This window comes from Castor canadensis, chromosome 3 (genome assembly GCF_047511655.1).
Source record: "Castor canadensis chromosome 3, mCasCan1.hap1v2, whole genome shotgun sequence".
Taxonomy (NCBI): domain Eukaryota; kingdom Metazoa; phylum Chordata; class Mammalia; order Rodentia; family Castoridae; genus Castor; species Castor canadensis.
In genome coordinates this window covers 47,351,489-47,373,559 of record NC_133388.1, presented here as the reverse complement: position 1 = coordinate 47,373,559, position 22,071 = coordinate 47,351,489, and the positions used below count along the sequence as shown (strand labels likewise).

The 22,071-nt window shown below is 36.3% G+C and overlaps 1 protein-coding gene across 13 annotated transcripts in view; it reads left to right on the top strand.

Moving 5' to 3' along the window:
• Positions 1-22,071, top strand: part of Kiaa0586 (KIAA0586 ortholog) — a 100,504-nt gene that overhangs the window by 63,493 nt on the left and 14,940 nt on the right. For 11 of the 13 annotated variants that reach the window (XR_012446157.1, XM_074067891.1, XM_074067894.1 and 8 more), the window contains 2 exons: positions 4,991-5,145; positions 8,107-8,215. Coding sequence is in view for 11 of the 13 variants with exons in the window: in XM_074067891.1 (XP_073923992.1) it covers positions 4,991-5,145; positions 8,107-8,215 (264 nt within the window). In the remaining 2 variants the exon portion in view is untranslated. Of the gene's footprint in view, positions 1-4,990; positions 5,146-8,106; positions 8,216-9,001; positions 9,078-18,085; positions 20,521-22,071 lie in introns of those variants that run through there. The other 2 variants (XR_012446158.1, XM_074067893.1) reach the window with 2 other exon arrangements.

Below are 22,071 nucleotides of genomic sequence, written 5' to 3'. Positions count from 1 at the left end.
ATTTACTTTATTACTATTTTCCTTGTATTAATGATAGAGTAAATATCCACATACATATCTTAAATACATTGTTACATTTTATACTTATGGAATAGCTTCCCAGGAGCAGTTACTGGATTCAAAGGCAAATTACGTCTTTAATTTAAGAGTAGATAATTCAGCCAGGTGTGGTGGCACACTCCTGTAATCTAAGCTACTTGGGAAGCAGAGATGAGGAGGACTGCAGTTCAAGGCCAGCCAAGGAAAAAAGTTTGCAAGACCTCATCTCAATAAGCAAGCTAGGAATGGTGGTGCATACCTGATATCCCAACTATACAGAGGGCATAAGTAGGAGGATTACCATCTAAGGCTATCCCTGAGTAAAAAGTAGAGACCCTATCTGAAAAAATGCCTAAAGCAAAAAAGGGCTGGGACCATGGTGCACAATGGTAGAGCACATGCCTAGCAAGCAGGAGGCTCCAAGTTCAAACCTCAGTATTGCCCTCCCCCAAAAAAAGATAATGCCAAGTAGCTTTCTTAAAAATTTAAACCAGTTTATTTTTATAGGCAATTCATTAGAGCTCTTTCTCTGTGTCCCCTGCTGAAGTTGTGTTTATTACTTTCTTTTTTTTTTTTTCTTGGCAGTTCTGGGGTTTAAACTCAGGGCCCTGTGCTTGCTAGGAGATGCTCTACTTCTTGAGCTGCACCTCTGACTGTTTTTGCTCTTGTCATTTTTCAAATAAGGTCTTGCTTTTATGTTCAGGCCAGCCTGGACAGCAATCCTCCTATTTATGCTTCCAGCAAAGCTGGGGTAAGAGGCACACTTACCCAGCTTATTGTTGGTTGAGATGGGGCCTACTGGACATTTTACCTAGGCTGGCCTTAAACCACAGTCCTCTCCGTCTCTGCCTCCTGAGCAGCTAGGATTACAGGCGTGAGCGATTTTTAGTTTTTGGATGAACTTCCTTACTGATTTCCGTAGTGGCTGCACTATGTTGGTGGAATTTACAGTTCCACCAACAGTGTATAAGTTTCTTTTCCCCATATCCTCACCAGCATTCTGACTGGGGTGAGATGGACTCTCAAAGTAGTTTCGATTCTTATCTCCTTTATGACTAAGGATGTTGAACAATTCTTCAGGTATTTATTGGCCATTTCTACTTTTTTCAGATTTGTCTGTTATCCTAGTTATTTGCCCATTTAAGTGGATTATTTGTTGTTTTGGTGTTTAATATTTTTGAACTCTATATTATATATTCTGGATATTAATCCATGCATTTGTGTTTTGGTTGAGACCTGTCACATGAGCTCAGGTGTGAAATTTTCCATTTGAGGTGTTGTGTCAGTGTTCAAAAGTTTCAGATTTTGGAGCTTTTTGGATTTCGTATTTTTGGATTAGGGATGTTCAACCTGTACTTTGTGTTTTCATGGCTTACTTAGAGTCCTCTAACACAAGCTTCTATTTGTAGACTCCTAGGTTTTCTTGCAAGATTTTAATCATTTAGTATATGTTTATATTTAAGTCTATCTGAAATTTGTCCAACTTGATTTTCTTCCAGATAAATAGCTAATAGTGTTAGTACCATCTCTTATGTAAGCTGCCATTTTCTGTATGTATATTAATGATGGAAAGGGTAAAGTATCCCTTACACATGTAGGTATACTTTTCTGGATTCTTTATTGAAGTATCTAGGACTGTTCTGACTTTATGACACATTTTGTTATCTGATAGCATAAGTCTCCCATTTTTTTCAGTTTCATGCTTTTTTCACTTTTTATTAGCATATATTTATTGTACAAAGGAGTTTCATTATGATGTTTCCATATTCACTTTCATACTTTGCAATAATTCTCAGACACTTATTTTTTCCTTATCCACTCAAAATTATTTTATCAAATTAAAAATCACCCTAGGTAGATTTTTACTACTCTACTAAGTAGTAGAGTGCCTGCCTAGCAAGCACAAAGCCCTGAGTTCAAACCCCAGTACTGTCAAGAACAAAAACAAAACCACCCTCGTTAGAATTACACTAATTTAAATATTGAATGGATTGACATTATATGGTATGTATTACTATTTATTCACATCTTATTATCAAATTTGTTTTAATTTTTTAATTAGATAGTTTTTATTTTCTATAAGATTTCATAATTTTCTTCATCTGGATTCTATGCCTTTTAAAGATAATTTTATTCTTGTGTGTGTGTGTGTGTGTGTGTGTGTGTGTGTGTGTGTGTGTGTGTGTTTGACAGGGTCTCATTACACAGTTCAGGCTGGCCTTGAACTTGAGATCTTCAAGTTCAGCCTTCCAAGTGCCGGGATTAAGGCACATGCCACCATACCTAGTTCATAATAATTTTGTTCTAGCCAAACAGTTAGACAAGTGACATAGAAATAGGAAAAGGCACATTAGAATGTAAAGAAACAGGGCTGGTAAAATGGCTCAGGTGGTAGTGCGCCTGCCTGCCTAGCAAGCCTGAGGCCTGAGTTCAAACCCCACTACTGCCAAAAAAAAAAGAAGAAGAAGAATGTAATACAAGAAACAAATATAAGGATATAAGGGCAGGAATGTTTGTCACTATAAATTATGGGTGGTATTACCATTATTCAAATTAATCTTGTTTTAGGCTAGTTAATTAAGTGAGAATTAACCAGGTAGTAGTTTTGATAAATGCTTTGCATTGGTTGAATACTATAAAGGTAAAAGTGAATACTCAGTGGATATATTTGCTTTATGAAACCCAACTTAACATGAAAGGTTTATCAGAGTATGACATTTGCTATACCTAGGAAATTGTCAGTTGTGCAGTACCAATTAGGATGATTGGCTTTACATGGAAAACATCTATGGTATTTTGAAAATACTTCATTTAAAACAATTTAGTTTATGCATATCTCTTCAATTCTCTCTATTGATTAAAATAAGATATACTATATACTATGCTGTATTAAAAAGGTGGCTATTAATCAGAATAAAACCCAGAATTTCCTTAGAAATGTTTTAGGAAGAACATGAAATAAAAAGCAGTAACTACAAGTTGGAAGGTACAGATTTTAATTCTTCCAAACCTCTAACTAGCTTTCTGATTTTTAGACATTTGACTTCACTGAACTTTCATTTTATCAGTAAAAGACAGTTATATACTATCTGACCTGCCTGCCTTACAAAATAAGTGTGAAGTTCAAATTAAATGAGGTAAAGTGCTTGGAATATAGGGTGCAATGTAGATATACAGTGATACAGTTATTAAGTACATAGATACCTCTGCTCTTTCTGTTTTCCTTTGTTTGTTTATCTGTTTTTGCTAGTGCTGGGGATTGAAACCAGGGCTGGCACATACTGGGCAAGTGCTCCACCCTGGACTTACAGGGAGGTTTTTGTTTGTTTTCTCTCTTATTAGCATATATTAATTGTACAAAGGGAGTTTTTGTTGTCTCCCTGCCCCCCATGCTGGGACCATACTCAGGATCATGGACTTGCCAAGCTAGCACACTTCCACTGAGCTAATTCCCTAAGCCTTACAAAGGTGTTTCGTTGTGATATTTCCACACCTGCATATAATGTACTGTATCACCCCCTATTACTTTCTTATCCATCCTCCCCCCTTTAAAAACAATCTTAACAGGTTTCATTATTTGCTTTTCATACATGCATATGAAGTACTTCAATCATATTCAATCCCCCCCCACCACATACACACACACACACACACACACACACACACACACCCTGTCCTTTCACCCTCTTGCCTCTCACTGGTTTCTACCCCCAAACAGTCCCCTCCCGGCTTTATACTCAGGTCATTCTTTTTTTTTTTTAGGTCTGAATTCTGCATATGAGAGAAAACATTCAATGTTTATCTTTCTCAGTCTGGCTTATTTCACTTGATATGATGATTTACAATTCTGTTTTCCTTCAGATGACATAATTTCATCCTTTATAGCTGAATAATACTCCACTGTATATATACATATATACACATATTTATTTATATACACATGCATATATAGATATAGATATATACATATATATGCATGTGTATATATATATAGATATCACATTTTCTTTATCCATTCATCAGTTAGTAGATGGACACCTAGGCTGATTGCATTGTTTTGCTGTTATGAATAGTGCTTGAGCTACAGTGTTTTGAGACAGTCTTTCCATGAAACTGAGGCTGGCCTTAAACTTGCTGTGTAGCCCAAGCTGGCCTCAAAGGAAATCCTCCTCCCTCCACCTCAGTGCTGGTAGTACAAGCATACCTCACTGGGCCTGGCTTGTATCTCTGCTCTAACTGTCTTCTTTCAGTTGATTTGATTGAGATGACATTTAGATGAGAAACAGAGGAGCTTGATCAGATGAAGAAAATGTCTATAGAACAGAGCTAATCAATACTAGCATTTTCTAACCAGGGAAGTGCCCTTTGCTTTAAAATTATGTCTTAGATAGAAAGTGTATCCTTGGCTGGGTGCCAGTAGTTCACACCTATAATCCTACCCACTTGGGAAACAAAGATCGGGAGGATCGTGGTTTTGGGCCAGGCTGTGAAAAAAGTAAGAATCCATCTAAAAAATACCCAACACAGAAAAGGGCTGGAGGTGTGGCTCAAGTGGTAGAGCACCTGCCTAGCAAGTGTGAGGCCCTGAGTTCCAACCCCAGGACCTCCAAAAAAAAGAAGAAAGTATATCCTGACTCATAGTGATGGAAAAGATAAGCAGGAGTATGCGGGTGTGGTGTGTGAGAAGGGAACTGGGGATAGACTATAGAGGCAACTTATGAATTGGAACCTTACTTACAATATTTCCTGGATTTGTATGAACATAGATAGTTTTTGTATTCTCTCTGAGCTTTGGTTTTAATTGTAATGAAGGTCTGGTATCAGGTGTTTTTTGGTTGAAGTACAATGCTATTTCTAGTTAGGCAGGTGAGAAATATTGGTAGTTTTAGTTAATTACTTTTTCTAAGATAGATTTAACCATTTAACTTTTTGCTTACATGTTTGACAATAGGTGGTTTGTGTGAAGATTTGTGTGCTAGTCATGGTCCAATGAGCTTGGGAGAGCTGGAGTTGCTGCCAAATGCAAACCCTGTTCTTCCCACAATACTTCTTACAACTCAAGAAAATGATGTTAATTTACCAGAAGCAGCTGAAGATTTTTCTCAGGTACTCAGCTAAGAGCATTTGTACTTAAAATGAGAAGTATAACAATATTGTCTTTGTGTAAAAACATAGTCTTTGGAGTCAGACAGCTTCAAGTCATGTTTCTTTTATTTATTAACTCAAGCCTAGATGATCCTAGCTTAGCCCTTATGGTGCCTTAGAACATATTACTTAACTTCCTCTAAGCCTAAATTTCTTCATCTTTATGTTAAAGATTAAAAAAGAGTGTATATACAATGTCTGACACCGAGCTAGTATTATCTTTTACACTTCTGTATCCATGAAATATCTACCTCAGTAATTTGTGCATAGTAGGTACTCAATAAATTTTATTGCATTAAATTTTGTAAAATTTGTTACATGAAAGCATAAGAAGTTTCATAATGGGTAAAAAAAATTATGCACTGAAAAATAGAATAATCATTCTCTAAGTTTTGCTCTTAAAAATGCTCATGTTATTAAATATAATTTTATGTTCATGTATTGGCAATTCATTTCTCATTGTGAATTAATTCAGTCAATAAGTATTTATTGCATGGTATTGTGTAGTTTTGCATGATGTTGAAGAAGTATAATAAAATTTATATAATACAAAGGTTGTTTATGGACCATACCATTATGTACTACTAACCTGTGACCAAGCAAAGATTAGGAAAAACTAATTAACAGTGAACAAATATCTGGTAATAGCTACTATATAAAAATTTTGTGACCATAAGTTAGGCAAGAATTTCGTGGATATGATACTAAAGGCACTATCTGTGAAAAAGATAACTTAAAAAATTAGTCCTACCATAAGTAAAACCTTTCCTCAAAACACAGTATTAAGAAAATGTAAAGACAAACAACAGACTGAGAGTATTTGCAAATCACTTACCTGCTTAAAAAAAAAAAAAGACATATCCACAGTATATAAGAAACTCACAGAACTGAATATGAAGAAAACAGTCTAATTTAAAAGTGGACAAAAGATTTGGACATTTACTTCATTCAGAGAAGATATATGAAGGGCAAATAAGCACATAAAAAGACCCTCAACATTGTTAATCATTAGAAAATGCAATTAAATCCAATGTGCTACTCTACCACTCTACACACGTTAGAGCTCTAAGGTTCAGAACACTACCATGCTGGCAAGGATGTGGAACAACTGCATTCTCATACATTGTTGGCTGGGAGTCTTAAAATGATCCAGCTGCTTTGGAAAACAGCATCTTTAAAGCAAGGTACACACTCAGCACAAGACCCATGCAGTGTACTGCTACTTTCCCAGAAAATCTGAAACATGTCTACTCAAAGTCTTGTACATAAATGTTCATAACTTTATGTTTGTAGTAGCCAAAGACTGGAAGCAACACAAATGTCCATCAAATGGTGAGAGGAGATATTGTATTTATTACTACTCAGCAATAAAAATACATGAACCCTTACTATATACAATAACTTGTTTGGTTTTTATAAAAATTATATTGAGTAAAAGAAGCTAGAGCTGGAGGTGGTAGTGCATGCCTATAATTCCAGTTATGTGACATGTTATGTAGAAATTGGGAGGTTCACAATTTGAGGCCAGCTTAGGCAAAAAACATGAGACCCTAACTGAAAAATAATAAAAAGCAAAAGAGGACTGAGGGCATGGCTCAAGTGGTAGAGCACCAGCAAGTGCAAGGCCCTCAGTTCAAACCCCTGGTACCACCAAAAAAAAAAAAAAAAAGGCTAGAACCCCCTCCCAAAAACACATAGTCATGATTCTACTTAAATAAAATTCTAGAAAATGCAAATGTATGGTAACAGAAAACATTTTGGCTGTTGGGATGGTATGGGATGAAGGTGGGAAGAGCAAGAAGGAGTGTGCACAAAGCAGCGTGAGAAGCCCTGAACTGATGGATGTGCTCATTGCATCATCTTCAGGCGGCATGCTTTCGGGTCTGTGTACATGTGTGAGTCTTAGCTGACTGTGTATCTTAAATATATGCAGCTCATTGTCTACCACTTATACTTTGATAAAGCTATTTTAAGGAATAGAGTTACATACCTTTAATTGGTAGCCTGTTTTAAACAAGTACTTATTTATCTAGCAGTACTGGGGCTTGAACTCAGGGCCTTGCACTTGATAGGCAGGTACTCTACCACTTCAGCCACACACCCAGCTGTTGGCCTGTTTTAAAACAAAACCATTAAATGTTACCAGAAGAGTGATCCTCAAAAGATTCCTTTGTTATACTTCTCTAGTTAAGATTTCTTTATTTATTTCTTTAGTATGGGAAGTAATAACAATGCACTTATTTATAGAGCTTGATTTGCCAAATGCTCAACTAAGTTCTTTACATATTTTAGCTAAATATCCCAACCTAATGATGTAGTTGTTACTGTTATCATTTTGTGAATGAGGAAATGGAAGGATTGAAGAGTTATGCAACTTCCTCGAAGTCAAACCTAGAAAACAGCTTAATGAAATTTGAACACAGGCCGTTTGGCTCTGTGGTACATAGCTTTATTCACCGTGGTAAAGGAAGGGAACCCAGAAGGAGGTGTCAGTCTCAGCAGTGGGAACCAGGAGGGTCGCACATGTTGAGTATACCATATGTGAAAAGCTTGGGTCTGAAAGAGTTTTGGACTTCACAATTTTCTACATTTGGGAGCATGTGCATATATACAATGAGATATCTTAGTAATGGAACCCAAGTCTAAACACAGACTTCATTTATGTTTCATATACACCTTATACACATAGCCTGAAGCTTATTTTATTTTGTAGGTGATTGTACTAGGGTTTGAACTCAGGGCCTTGTGCTTTGCTAGGCAGGTGCTCTACCACTTGAGCCACACCTCCAACCAAATGACAAAAAAGCAATTAAAAAGCAAAACATAGTATTAATTTTTTATATCTTAAATACCCGAATAATTTAACTGCTCAGAATCTTTTAACTTAAGAAGTAATGTGGTTTCATGTTTTAAATTCTTCAGTATCAACAAAAGCAAGTCCAGGATGTTAAGCAAGCTGAATACAAACAAGCTGTACAAAGTCATTTAATACATGTAAGAAATAAATGTGACATTTTACTTTCACAACAAGGTAAGACTTGTTTTCATAACAAGTAATAATTTATTTGCAATATTTATTAAATATCACTTAATTGATAATATTTATTAAGTATTTGGTTTTATTTATCACACAAAATTTAATACTTGTCCTAGTGAACAAATATGTAATGAGAATTCTTTATTTTTATATACATCTTGCTCTCTAGGGCATTTTGTTTGTTTTCTCTCATTTAGTTCATTTGAATGAAGAATCTTTTATTTGTTAGTTCTTTTTACCAGTAAACATTATTGCTAACTCATTTTAAACCTCTTAGCTGGTGTTTTTTCTTTGATATTACCTTTTGGTTCTCATACAATTGAATGTTGGGGGTCTCTTATCTGCATTTATATCATAGTTGTCTGTCTTTAATTATAATATGCTAATGGCAGGAATTGTGACTGAAACATGCTCTGTTAAAGTTAGTGTTGTGTATTGATGTTAACCAACAAATACAGTTTAGAAACAAATGACTTGCACATTTCTGTTAAATTTTCTGTGCTGTGGTGTTATCAAAACTGTGCAATTCCACAGCCAGCATGAAAGCATTTTGATGTGGTCCTCATGTTTCCACAAGGCTGTTGGCCTGGTGCTCTGTGCTTCATGCTTATTAACCATTTACATTTTAAATAACCTAAGGTCTCAAATTTGGCAGGAGAAATTAAGATCTCTTTTGTTTAAAAACTTGCCGCAATCCAGGAAGAGGTAGGTATTCAGAGTATTTTGAGTAGTGGAGTGTCTTTCTTTGCTTTTATAGCTGATTTTTATCTAATTTTCAAGTAACACTGGAGTGAATCCATATTACTGACTGTGTGATGCAGATATAGCTATGGACCCAAGTGGGGAGGCGCTCAAGGTAATCATTAGGATTACGCCATATGAAGTTTATGTTCTAACTCTTCCAGCTTTTTTCCTATTCCTATTACCAGTCTTTCAGTATTTTGCCCTCTTCTCCATTTTTTTATCCTAAGCATAGTACAATAGTGTTAAATTATATTTTAAAATCCTAAGAAAAGTTGCTTATGAAACTCTTCTCGTGGCGATTGAAAAAGTAACCCGGGCAAAATACAGATATGAGACATTAAATGTTCTTAAGATAATTTCGGGACTGACTGTATGTCCTTCTACTGACCACACTATTAATGCTCAACATAGTTCATTTAGTTTGGTTTTTTAAAAAATAATAATTTCTTAAAATTATAAATGAATTTTGTTTTCTTGGAAGATGCTGTGTCTCATAAAACAATTGTTTTTCTCAGGTCATAGGAAAATATCTCTGGTAAGATTTTAAGACTAGGCTGGCAAAATAGCTCAAGTGGTAAAAGCACCTACCTAGCAAGCACAAGGCCCTGAGTTCAAACTCCAGTGTCACCAAAACTAAATAAATAATTGGGGACTGGGACTGTAGCTCCATGGGTAGAGCAACTGCCTAGTAAGTGTAAGGCCCTGAGTTCAAATCCCACTATCACCAAAAAGAAAAAAAAGTTAAGACTAAGTATCTCTTTTAGGAAAGTGACATTATTTTCAGTTTCACATAAATGTCTGACCACAGGATGGCAATAGTTATATTCTTGTGAACTACACCGATACTATTAAGTAATGTCCTGACATTTAATAAGTCCATAAAAATCATAACAAAAATAAAAGAAGCCAAAGTGTTCACTAGTGGGAGGAAGTTTTATTTAGAAAGCGTTTACAACAGTTGGGCTTATTATGTTTACTTTTTTTTACATTTAATTTTACATCTAATACAAAAGGTTAGGAGAGCAGACCTGTTTCAGCCTTGACTAAGACAAATAAAAACCTAGTGAGGTATAAATAGACCATTTTAGATAGATGCCAAGTGTTTCACCCTCTAATTGAGCCATATCTGCATAATGAATATTTTTGAGTTAATATGATTGCCTTGGCAAATACAGTCAGTTAGGACTTTTTCCTATAAATTTTGTGGGTTATATTTTTTTCTGATGAAATTCTGAGATATGGCCAAATGTTTCAGAGAATAGAAGAGTCAGAATGCCAAAATAATCCTCTAGGGCTCTCAGGACTTTGGGTGACTTTGAATGAATTCAGTCTTGTTTCTCATACACGAGGTTAGAGATAAGGAAATTCACTTTATCACAAGGGAATCAAAACCATGTCTTTTCTGGCAGATACAAGCCTCTAAGAATACTCCAAATTATGGCTGTCTCAGGGAGAAGTATGCATTTCACTTTGAAATGCATAGTAGCTTCATATGTATGTATACAGAAATCTTGCTGTGTACTAGCCATAACAGTTCTTTCAATGACCATCCATTAAAATTCAAGAAGACATGGCAAGATTCCAGCACTGTGCCCTGAGCAATCTCTAAAATCCTTGTTTTCTTCTTCTCCGTTAATTATTACTTCCAGATTTTGATGTAGAAGAGAGAAATTGAGTTGATTGTTCTGACAGGTGGTATCTTTGGAGTCTCAGAATAAGACCTTTTCCTTGAACATTGAACTCATTGGGTATATTTTCATCATCCAATACTATTATTCTGATTCTGTGCACTGATGGTGTGTCTTAACTGTTTTATAGTGACAGCAACTTCTTCAGAAACTGGCTTTCCTTTCTGTTAGTCCTCTTTTACTGTGCCAGTTAACTCGGGCCACATCTTTTGCTGTGCAGGTTAACATTCTTCAACACAAATGAGAGGCTAGTTTTAAATCCATTTGTTTGTGATAAGCCCAAGAACAACTAAGTCCTATGAAGTTATGTGCTAAAACACATCTTTAGATTTTCTCTTAAAATTTTAAGACCATCATAATAATTACAAAATCAAACATACTATACTACCATCAGTGTGGGGAAAATTAGATCATCTGTCCTGTGGTTGTCAAAAGTTGTTTGAAAATCACAACATTCTTCTGTTTTCTTGTTTGTAGATTATCTATATTGCTCAGAATATACATATATAATTACTAAAAGTAATTTGCCAGTATCAGTTTACATTTTTGTAGGAAATATACTTATAAAATCACAAATGTTTCTTTCTGGCATTACATCCTGAGTTTAATTCTTAGCTGTCTTAGCACTCTTTCTGCCTCACATACTGTGATTATGACGCTCTTTACTTATTTATGTATTTATTCATTTGGCTGTACTGGGGTTTGAACTCAGGGCCATGTGCTTGCTGGGCAAGTGCTCTGCCACTTGAGCTATGCTCCCAATCCTTTTTTGCTTTAGGTTATTTTTTAGATAGAGTTTCACAGTATTGCCCAAGGTCAGCCTCAGATCATGATCTTCTGACCTATGCCTCCAGAGTAGCTGGGATTACAGATATGTACCACCATACCTGACTTGTTTATTGAGATGGGGTCTCACTAATTTTTTGTCAAGACTGGCCTTGAAGTTTGATCCTCCTGATCTCCACCTCCGAAGTAGCTAGGATTATAGCCATGAGCCACCTTGCCTAGTTCTGATTATGACTTTAAATATAGGAGAATTCAGAATTCAAAGGTTATATATATTGAGAAGCTATTTCTGAACACATGTGCAAATGAAATCATTTTTGATCTTTAACAAATTAGTAATTTTTTTGCCTTTGTATTTGAGATATAGCTAAATTACAATAGGTATCATAATTATACTTGATCTAGATAGCTTCAAAAGTTTTGGGGTTTTTTGGCAGTATTGGGGTTTGAACTCAGGGTCTCATTCTTGCTATGCAGGTGCTGTATCACTTGAACCACTCCGCCAGCCCTTCAAAAAGTTCTTTTAAGTTGGTTTTTTATAAATTATAAGGTATGATGTTGATTTCCAAACTATTTACATGTGGAAAGGCCTAAGGCTCAGTGGTAGAGCACATGCCTTGCATGTGCATGCACGAGGTTCTGGGTGCAATTCCTAGCTCCAAAAAGAAACAAAACGTGGATCTCTGACAGGGAGGGGATGGAGCACAGACTGAGTCTGCTAGAAACCCATCATTTTAAATGTGTAACAAGCACTGTCTGAATAAATGTGTCTTCCACAAATCTGTGCTATTATTGATTAGAAAATGGAAATTTACTTTGAAATGTGGCTGGATTGGGGAGTTTTACTTTTACCTAGGATGAGGAAGTGGAAAAGAATGTTGCTTCTGCCTGAACTATAATAAAATGTCAGTTACACACAAAGTCATAACAGTTCTTGAACTCATCAGAGAGCTTGGGATGCAGACCAACTCAGTAGTCTAACATCCAAAGAAGGACAGTTAGCTCCACAAAGAGGTGGGGCAAACACTGTTTCCCTTGTTCCAGAGTGCAGTCCACAAACAAACTGAGTAGTCGGGAGCCATCAGTCAGACAGATAAAGAAGGATTTGGCTAAGCTTTTTTAGTGGGCTGCTAAAGGCCAAATATATATGGACCCACTGGCTATCACAGACATAAGGGGATTCACAGCTACTTTTAGGTTCTTCTCAACAGATTTCTAGAGATAGATTGGGGAGGGCAAGAGATGGGAAAGAGTCTCCTTTACTGGTACAAACCACAAAGGGGAATGGCTGTCACTGCCAGAAATGCAGGTTACCTTCTTTTGACCTATCTCCCATAAGAACAAAAGCTTTAAAACCACAGTCGCATCCAGGATATATATGTAAACCCCCTGTGGCTAGGGGAAGGGTAAATAAAACAAAATTATCCACTGGGTTTTTTTTTTTTTTTTTTTTGCAGCACTGGGGTTTGAACCCAGGGCCTCACTGTTGCTAGGCAGGTGCTCTTAACACTTGAGCCGCTTCACCAGCCCTAAAACCATCCACTTTTAGAGGAAGGAGTTAATCTTGAGCTCACTATCTTATATCAATACATTAGAAGTCTCCTATTTCCAGGGGAAGAGTAAGAAACTCTCCTACACAATATTTGCCAAGGGGCCAAGGCAGAATGTGTCTGTTACTGGGAGAAGTGAGGTCTCTGAGAAAGCCCACTGTGAGACCCAAGCATACTGGATCTGCCAGGGACTGATAAAGAAGCAGGAGAGTAGAGAGCTACTCCTTCCCTATTCCCTGCCATGAGAACAACTGAGTAAGGAGTAGCAGTAGTCTCTCAAAGCTGCCATGGTGCAGGCAGGTGCACAGTGAAGGCCAAAAGCTGACAACAAACAGGAAAACTGAGGAAGATTCTCCAGCATCCTCAGCCCACCCTAACAGCACAGTAATGCTAGAGGACTTTGATGTGCAGCAGGAACAAAACTTCATGACTCACTTGACTCAATCCTGCACAAGAATGGCCTGGCTAGCAAAGACGGATTCTCCTATCTAGGCACAAATATTACTTATCTTAGTCTCTGTTGCCTTATATGTAATGTCTGGCAGTTTATCAAAACTATGATAGAAAGCAAGAAAACAATCATAATCCACTCCTGCATGAAACCCTGAGTTCAAGTCCCAGTTCTACCCCGCCTTTTTATAAAAGATGGGGGTCTTGCAGTGTTGCTGAGACTAGCCCTGAACTCCTGTCAAGCCCCCTAATCTTAGCCTCTCAATCTGAGACTACAGGTGCATGCCCCAATGCCTGGTACAACCCACTCTTCTAGAGACAAAGCACCCAACAGAGCAAGAATCAGAGATAAAGCTGGTGTTGAAACTGTCACATGGAATTTTAAAGAACTGTGATTAGTAAGTTAAAGACCCCAGTAGAAAAAGGTGGCAAAACACATGAACAGATAAAAACTTGAGAAAAGAAAGGAACAGATAAGCTGGGTGCCAGTGTTTCACGCCTGTAATTCTAGCTATTTGGGAGGCTGAAATGAAGAGAATGGAGGATCACAGTTCAAGGCCAACCTGGGAAAATACTTGAAGAGACCCCATCTCCAAAATAACTAGAACAAAATAGAGTGGAGGCATGGCTCACACAGTAGAGCATCTGTTTTACAAGCGCGAAGCCCTGAGTTCAAACCCCACCCCCCACTAAAAAGGAAAAAAGAAAGGGACAAATAGAAATATTTGGTAGGGAGGGAGACCATAAAGAAAAGAATGACATCATTAGGCTTATCAGTAAACTCAACATAGCCAAGGAATCAGTAAATTTGAAGATCGCCAGTAGAAGTTAAAACATAAAACAAACAAACAAAAAAACAATGTGAGCATTGAAGATCCTATCATATATGGTAACCTACAAGTAATTGGAATCCCAAGTAAATGGAAGAGAAAGCAAGTAGAACAGATGTGCGTAAGATAATTCAATAATTTTCTAGTAATAATGAAGACTGTCAAACCAAGAATTTCAGACAATTCCAAGCAAGATGAAAAGAAAAAAATATATACCACATCATATTCAAAGATGCAGAGCAGCTCTAATTCTGATATATTGCTGTTAGGAATGTAAAATGCGACAACTGTCTTAGAAAATAGTTTAGCAGTTTCTTAAAAAATTATATATAAATTTACCATATAGCTCAGCAGTACATGTCCTGGGTACTTACCCAAGAGAAATGAAAATTTACATTCACAGAAAACCTGTCCTCAAAAAAAAAAAAAAGTTAGCAATTTCATTCATAATTACCAAAAACTGGAATAAACCAAAATGCTCTTCAACAGAGATAAATAACCTGTGACACATCTACAGTGAAATACTACTTGGTAATTGAATGAATTAATTTTTTTTTGGCAGCACTAGGGTTTGAACTCTAGGCTTCAGACTTGCTAAGCAGGCACTCTACCACTTGAGCCACTCCACCAGCCCTTTTTTGTGATGGATATTTTTAAGATACGGTCTTGTGAACTGTTTGCCCAATCTGGCTTTGAGCCATGAGCCACTGGTGCCCAGCAGGAATAAACTTCTGTTATACACCCAACAGCATAGATGAAGCTCAGGTGCTTTAGACACCAAATTTAAAATCCTACATATTGTAAAGCCCTGTTTATAGAACATTTTGGAAAAAGCCAATCTACAGATCACTGGTTGCCTAGGAGGAGAATTTGACTACAAATGGCAACTCTCTGGAATGATAGAAATGTTCTGTATTTTGATTGGGGTAGTGGTTATATAATTCTATGGATTTCTCAAGGGTGACTCTTACTGGGCATAAACGATGCTCCAAAATTTGAGTAATACTACTGAGTTTATGACACTTTTCTCACTATGAATTTTCTTAACTTGTATTATTTGGAAAGGAATAAAAGGTTTGTTGTTAAAAAGTGTATAAATGTGGCTGGACATGGTGGTTATCCATGGAGGCTGTGGCAGGAAGAACTCAAGTTTGAGGCCAGCCTGAACTACATAGCAAGTTCAAGTTTAGCCTGGACTAAACTTGAGACCCTGTCTCAAAAAAAAAAAAAAGCCAGAAAGGTGTTTAAAAGTGACACTGAGTATACTACATATATTTGCTTCTACATCTTTTAATATTTTATAGGAAGAGATGATTGGACATTATAACGTATATTGGATTTAAGGTATTTGTTTAAAAATTCCATTCAAACTAAAAGTATGGACATTTGTACTTTGTAATTAACAGCTAAAATTTAAAAATGGTATTGTATATGCTAATGAATCCAGAGTGCTGGATAAAAATGCACGTGTTTTAAAATATATTTTTTAAAGATTTCAGAAAGGAAGGAACTGTCAGCTTGTAGTTTTCCTGGCACATTCACTGTCATGTGCAGTCAGTCAGCATCAACTGAACCCTCTCCATTTTCTCTGCTTCCTGTCCTCAGCGCCTTCCACATGGAGTTCCTACACTGCACTTTTACCTGCCTTCTCACTACACATTCTTTGACATTCAGCTCTATCTGAACCTTTCCAAACCTACAATTGAAAATCACATTCATTTTAGCCCCTCTGTTCCCCCACCTCTTTTCTGCTCTGAACATAATCATAATCTCGACAAATTTCCATTTGTTGAGGACTTGGTAGGCATGCCTTGTTACTGTTTAATTTATTCTTCAAAGTACCATGTCATACAGGTGATTTTATTTCGTTTGGTAAGAGAGAGAGAGAAATAAGACTCGTGAAGGTTAACTAATTTTCTTAAAGCATACAGTTTAGAATATGAAGCTGTGGAGTTCAAGTTCATATCTATAAAACTCCACTTGTATGAAAACAAAACAATCCAACTTAAACACTGGGTAAAGATCACAAAGCTGATATTCTTCTTTGTTTTATGCCATATACTGAATATATTGACAAATATTTATTATGTGACTTAACACCTTGTTGTAAGAGCTGCCTCTATCATCTGTATTCACCAAACTGACCATTCAGAATTTCAGGGGGAGTGATAGATGGAACAGTTTTTTGATTTTTTTTTTTAAGTCGGATCATCTTCTTTGTGTGTAAGAGCTCGTTTCCCAACACAGTGCTGTACAAGTACACAGCTGGTGATCAGTGAGTGTTCATTGAGTTGAATTTGATGATTACATCATTTACTGTTGACTCCAAACCACATTCATTGAGTTGAATTTGATGATTACATCATTTACTGTTGACTCCAAACCACATTTAATATGTATTAGTAATAAGATAGAAGGACAGCAGAAGGAAGGGAAGAGAGGAGATTAGAGAACTTAATGTAATTATTGACACTTTTGAATGTAGCAGTGATACAGATAGCCTGGAGGAGTAATCTAAAAGACTGCTAGAAGACTTCTGATTTTCTTTTGTGGTAGTAATATAAATCTTCATTCCCTGAGGTCATATTAGTTGAGGAGACAGTAGAGGCAGCTAAGATGATACCCAAGACTAGGGAAAGTTACGTCAGGTTGCATATTAGTCTTTTGAACTTGAGATGAGAGAGAAGACTCTCATCATTCACTCTTCTTTTAAAATTGAGATCTAATTCAATACTGTAAAATTCTCCCTTATAAAAGTATAAAAATCAGTGGTTTTATTATTTTTCATAAAGTTGCAGAAACATCACTACTCTCAAATTCCAGAACATTTTCTTTACTCTGAAGAGAAATGCCATATCCATTAGTAGTTATTCTCTATTCACTCCTCGCTGATTCTAGATGTTTCATATAAATAAAATTGCATAATATGTGGTCTTTTTGTTTGGCTTCTTTAACTTAACATAATGTTTACAAGGTCCATTCATGTTGTAGCAGATATTACCTTATTCCTTTTTAAAGGCTGGATAATATTCCATTGTACATTCTTTCTTAGGTCAACCCTCTTTTTCTTTGGGAGGGCCTGAGAGGGGCATCCCTGTTGGGTCAAGTACTATAGAAGGTGCTGAACATCTAGAGAGAATAAGACCAAAAAAAATCTGCTCCCAAGGGATAAAAGAAAGGAAGGAGATAGTTGAGAAGGATAATTTTTTAAAAACATTGCATCTCAAAATAATTTGTTAGAATATTACTAAATATGAAAAGATAAACATCTTTATATAATCACACAATCAAATTGTCACTTTTTTCTTACAGTACTGAAATAATAAGTGCATGGCAGTGGTATATTAGGTCAACTTCCAGGTCGTATATATACATTTTTTACAGTTATGTGAGGATATTTGGGTAAAAGTGGGGGCATAATCCATATGAAAAAAGACACATTAATGGAGCTTTAAACATAAGTGACTATCTCAACTGTTTGTTCCTACATGAAAAGATTTACTTCTTTGATTTAAGAGATAGAAATATTTTATTTGTATACATAAATATATGTTTTATATACTTATTGATTTTAATTAATTTTATATGTATTATTAATATGCAGTGTATAAAATATCCAAGAGACAAATGTATGTAACTAAGTTCATTCATTCAGAATGAGCAAAATGCATGAAGGACTGACACAGAAAAATCTATTGAATAAGACTGAATATTATTCAAGGATTTCCACAACATTTTCACTTGTTGGTGCTAAAAGTATTTTCCTTTTCAATGTAGTATTTTAATTGTGGAAATTATTTAATTTTCTTTTTGTAGCATTAATTATACACTGAGAATGGAGAACCTGGATTTTTCCCAAGTCTGGCACTAAACACCTCTCACCAAAGTGAATACGGCAATTATTTTTGAAGACTCGCCAACATTCCACAACTCTTTTGTTGTTCTTAGCCAGATTTCCTGACTTCTGACTTCAACATTTTTCTTATGATTTTCCAATAGAAATTGTTGACGTAAAATATAATTTTAGCTATGAGATCAATTTCTATTCAACAGCCACCACACATAGCATTGTAAAATAATAATCACAGAGGTAACTGTAGATTTGATATTTTGTTACTAGTGCAGTAACACTAGGAGCAGAGGAACCACCTCTGGTTCAATAGAACCCAAGATCCTAACTGTAATTAGTAGTAGATCCAATCTTCTAGTTTAGTAATATTTTTATTATACACTCCCAAAGAAAATTACCTAGTTATAAGTAAATGTATTATAAATGCTGTTCTTCTAATCAATATAATTATTTATTTAAATGTTTTAGTGATTTTAAAAGTTTTATATAAATAACATAGAAATTAAGTCAATTGTTTTAGCCAAGATGGCAGTAGATTATTCTCCTATCCCAGATCTACCCTTTTTGCTCATATACTAGAATGGAAACTTGATGATTTCAATTCAGAATTAGAACAAAGAAGTAATATAGGGGTATTATACTTACACAGTCAACCACTCCTAACCTTGTTAGATTCTAACATAGTGTTTCTCAAACTTTAACAGACATGAAAACTTCCTGAAGTACTTACTTAAAATGTAGATTCCTGACATTCTGGTTGCCTGAGATGGGGCCTGGAAATGTGAATGTTAAACTAATAACCCTGTGCCAGGTGCCCATGGCTCACGCCTGTAATCCTAGCCGCTCAGGAGGCAAAGATCAGAAGGATCACGGTTCAAAGCCAGCCCAGGAAAATAGTTTACAAGACCCTATCTCGAAAATACCTAACATATGCACACACACAAAAATGGGCTGGAGTGGCTCAAGTGGTAAGAGCACATGCTAGCAAGTGTAAGGCCCTGAGTTCAAACCCCAGTGCAGCCAAAAGAAAAAACATTACCCCTGTGATTCTAATGTGGAAGAGGAAGGACCATCCTTTGAGACACTGCTTGATGACTCCATTCATTTTGGTGACATTTGTTCCTCTGGAGTAGGAGTAGAGATACTGCAGCATTGGGCAGACTCTCTGGAGTCAGAATGCTGGGTTCAAGTCTAGCTCAGGTATTTGCTAGCTGGTGACCTTAGTCAAGATACTTCACCTCTCTGTGCTTTTCTTATCTCTAATATGGTATGCATTTTATTAGGTTAATACGATTTTTAAAGATATAATGTACACATGTACTAGGACCTGATGTATATTAAAAGCTATAAAAGTATTAGCTTATGACTGACTATTTCAAGGACATCTCTCTCCTTTCTTATTGTTTGTTTGTTTAGGTTTTTTGAGACAGGGTCTTGCTGTGTATCCCAAGCTGGCCTCAAACTCAATCTTTCTGCCTTCACCTCTGAAGTGCTGGGATTACAAGCCACCATGCTGGGCTCCTTGGTTTACTCATGTCGTAGACAATTATTCCTTTAACAGATAGGAATTGAAGGCTGGGGGAGGATGTGTGGCTCAAGTGGTAGAGTACCCGCCTAGCAAGTGCTGGGCCCTAATTTCAAACTCAAAAAAAAAAGTTCAATTTCAAAAAAAAAGTTTTTTGGCACTCCTAGAATTTGATTCAGACCCTTGCTAGGCAGATGCTTTGATGCTTGAGCTACACCCCAAGCCCTTTTTGCTTTAGTTATTTTTCCCATAGTATCTTACATTTTTGGTCTGGTCAGCCTTGGAAAATGATCCACCTACTTATGCCTCCTGTATAATTGGGACACTGTGCCTGACTTACTGGTTGAGATAGGGTCTTGCTAATTTTTTGCCTGGGCTGGCCTTGAATTGCAGTCCTCCCAATCTTCACCTCCTGTGTAGCTGGGATCATAGACATGCACCTCCATGCCTGTCTCTGGTTTCCCTGTCATTGATTACCCACCCAGAGCCAGAATGATCTTTTTAAAATATGTATCAGATCACATGATTCCCAACCCTCCAGTGATTTCTTTCTGCACCAGAATAAAATCTAAACTCATCGTGACTTAAAAGGTCCTTCATAATCTAATCCTTGTCCTCTTCTCTTTTCTTCTCTTCCCCCTTCCTCCATCCTCTTTCTATGCACCCTATAAAAGAAAAAATGGGCAATTTTTATAAGAAGTATGTAAATAATTGTCAATATACTTGACAATAGAAATGAAACAACTCCATTTTTCTATGAGTTAATCTAAAGTCTAAGAAATAGATTTACTAATAAATCCAAGGCAAGAGAATTAATTTCATGTGTTGAGAAAAAAATTTTAATATATTTAACAAAATTGATTGACTCATTGATGAGTGATGCATTTATTCCTGATTCTTCTTAGGAAAGAGGTAAATAAAATCTTTTCTTAGTTTTTCCTTTCTCACTTTTTACATGGGAATTTAGCTTATGATAATATAAGCACAAAACAGTTTCTTGGATTTGATGATTAAAATTAGTCAAAATGCTCAGTCAGCACTGTTGCACAAACTAATTTTGACTTTTAAAAAACGTATATGTTGGTGTCGGTATGTGTGCAGCAGAGGGCAGGGGGGAGATACTAAAGACTGCGTCAGCCTGCACACCAAACTTCTACATCACCTCTGCTTCCGTGGAGTGCTTTAGGTGGAGAAGAGGAAAGGTGTTTTGTTTTTGTTTGTTTTTACCAGTACTGGGACTTATCAATTCTTTCCTGTAAAAAAAAATGTGATTTTAAACTAGAATGGTAATTACTCTGTTAAAATGGTAAAACAAACTATGTATGTATGTGTACACACATACTTGGTATATGAAATACATTCCTACAAAAGTCTTTAAGTGAATTGTTATTGCCAAAAGGTATCTGAAAATCTAATTGTTAGTGCTTGTTCTACTTGTTACCTCAGAAAGTATGGGTACTTTTTCTTCCTGTGAATATAATTATAATAGTACTGTGCCATCTAGTGAAATCAGAAAAAATTATTAGGTAGAAATACAATTCTTCTGAAACCCTTATGAGTATTACCTTTATATCATTCTGCCTATATCAACACAAATCAGGACTTAGGAAATACTAAAAGTATTACGTTGGATATTTTCTAATTACTGGGTCAGCATAATAGATCATTTTCTAAATATACCAGTTTCCTGAAATAGCTCAGCCATTCAGTATTTTACAGGAAGCAGCACAAAATTAGTTTCTATGTCTCCCCATGTTTCCCTCAGTGTCACAAAAGTACATGTTGTGGAGATGAAGTATTCGTCTTTGCAAAAAGGCCACCACACCAAACTACAATTAATGAACATGAGAATTAGAAATCAAAACTTTGTTTAGTCTGAGAAAAAACAATTCTTTAAACTGCAGCCACATGGCTGTTTCTTGTTTGCATCAACTCTGGGTGACTGTTACTGTCTTCTGTGAATTCTCTGGGGCAGGGGCCTGACTTTGCTGAATGAGCCAATTGTTTTCCTTTGTGTTGCCCATCTAGTAAGTTCCCATCTGGTTTGTATCAGACTGTTTTCACAGCCAACAACTGCTGCCTTCTCTATATCCTGACACTTTGGGGCCCCATGTATCAAAGCACTGCTGTGATGGCCTTACTGGCAGGGCCTACGCAGCTATGCCTCACAGCTTGGAACTATTACCCAGAGTGATGGTAACACTGAGCTTGGACCGGCCCTTATTCCCATTGGTGTCAGGTATACAGTGAACAGAAACCTCCCCTCCCCTCTACCTCTCCCTAAAACTTACTATTCAACAGAAAATCTCAAAAGCTCTTATTTTAGGATGTGGAATGTTGTTGTCATTTTCTAGGGGTTTCCTGTATTTGAAAGCTCATTTTTCATTCTTTCACTCTTTTAAAAGTTACCAGGTCTGGCCTTGGGAT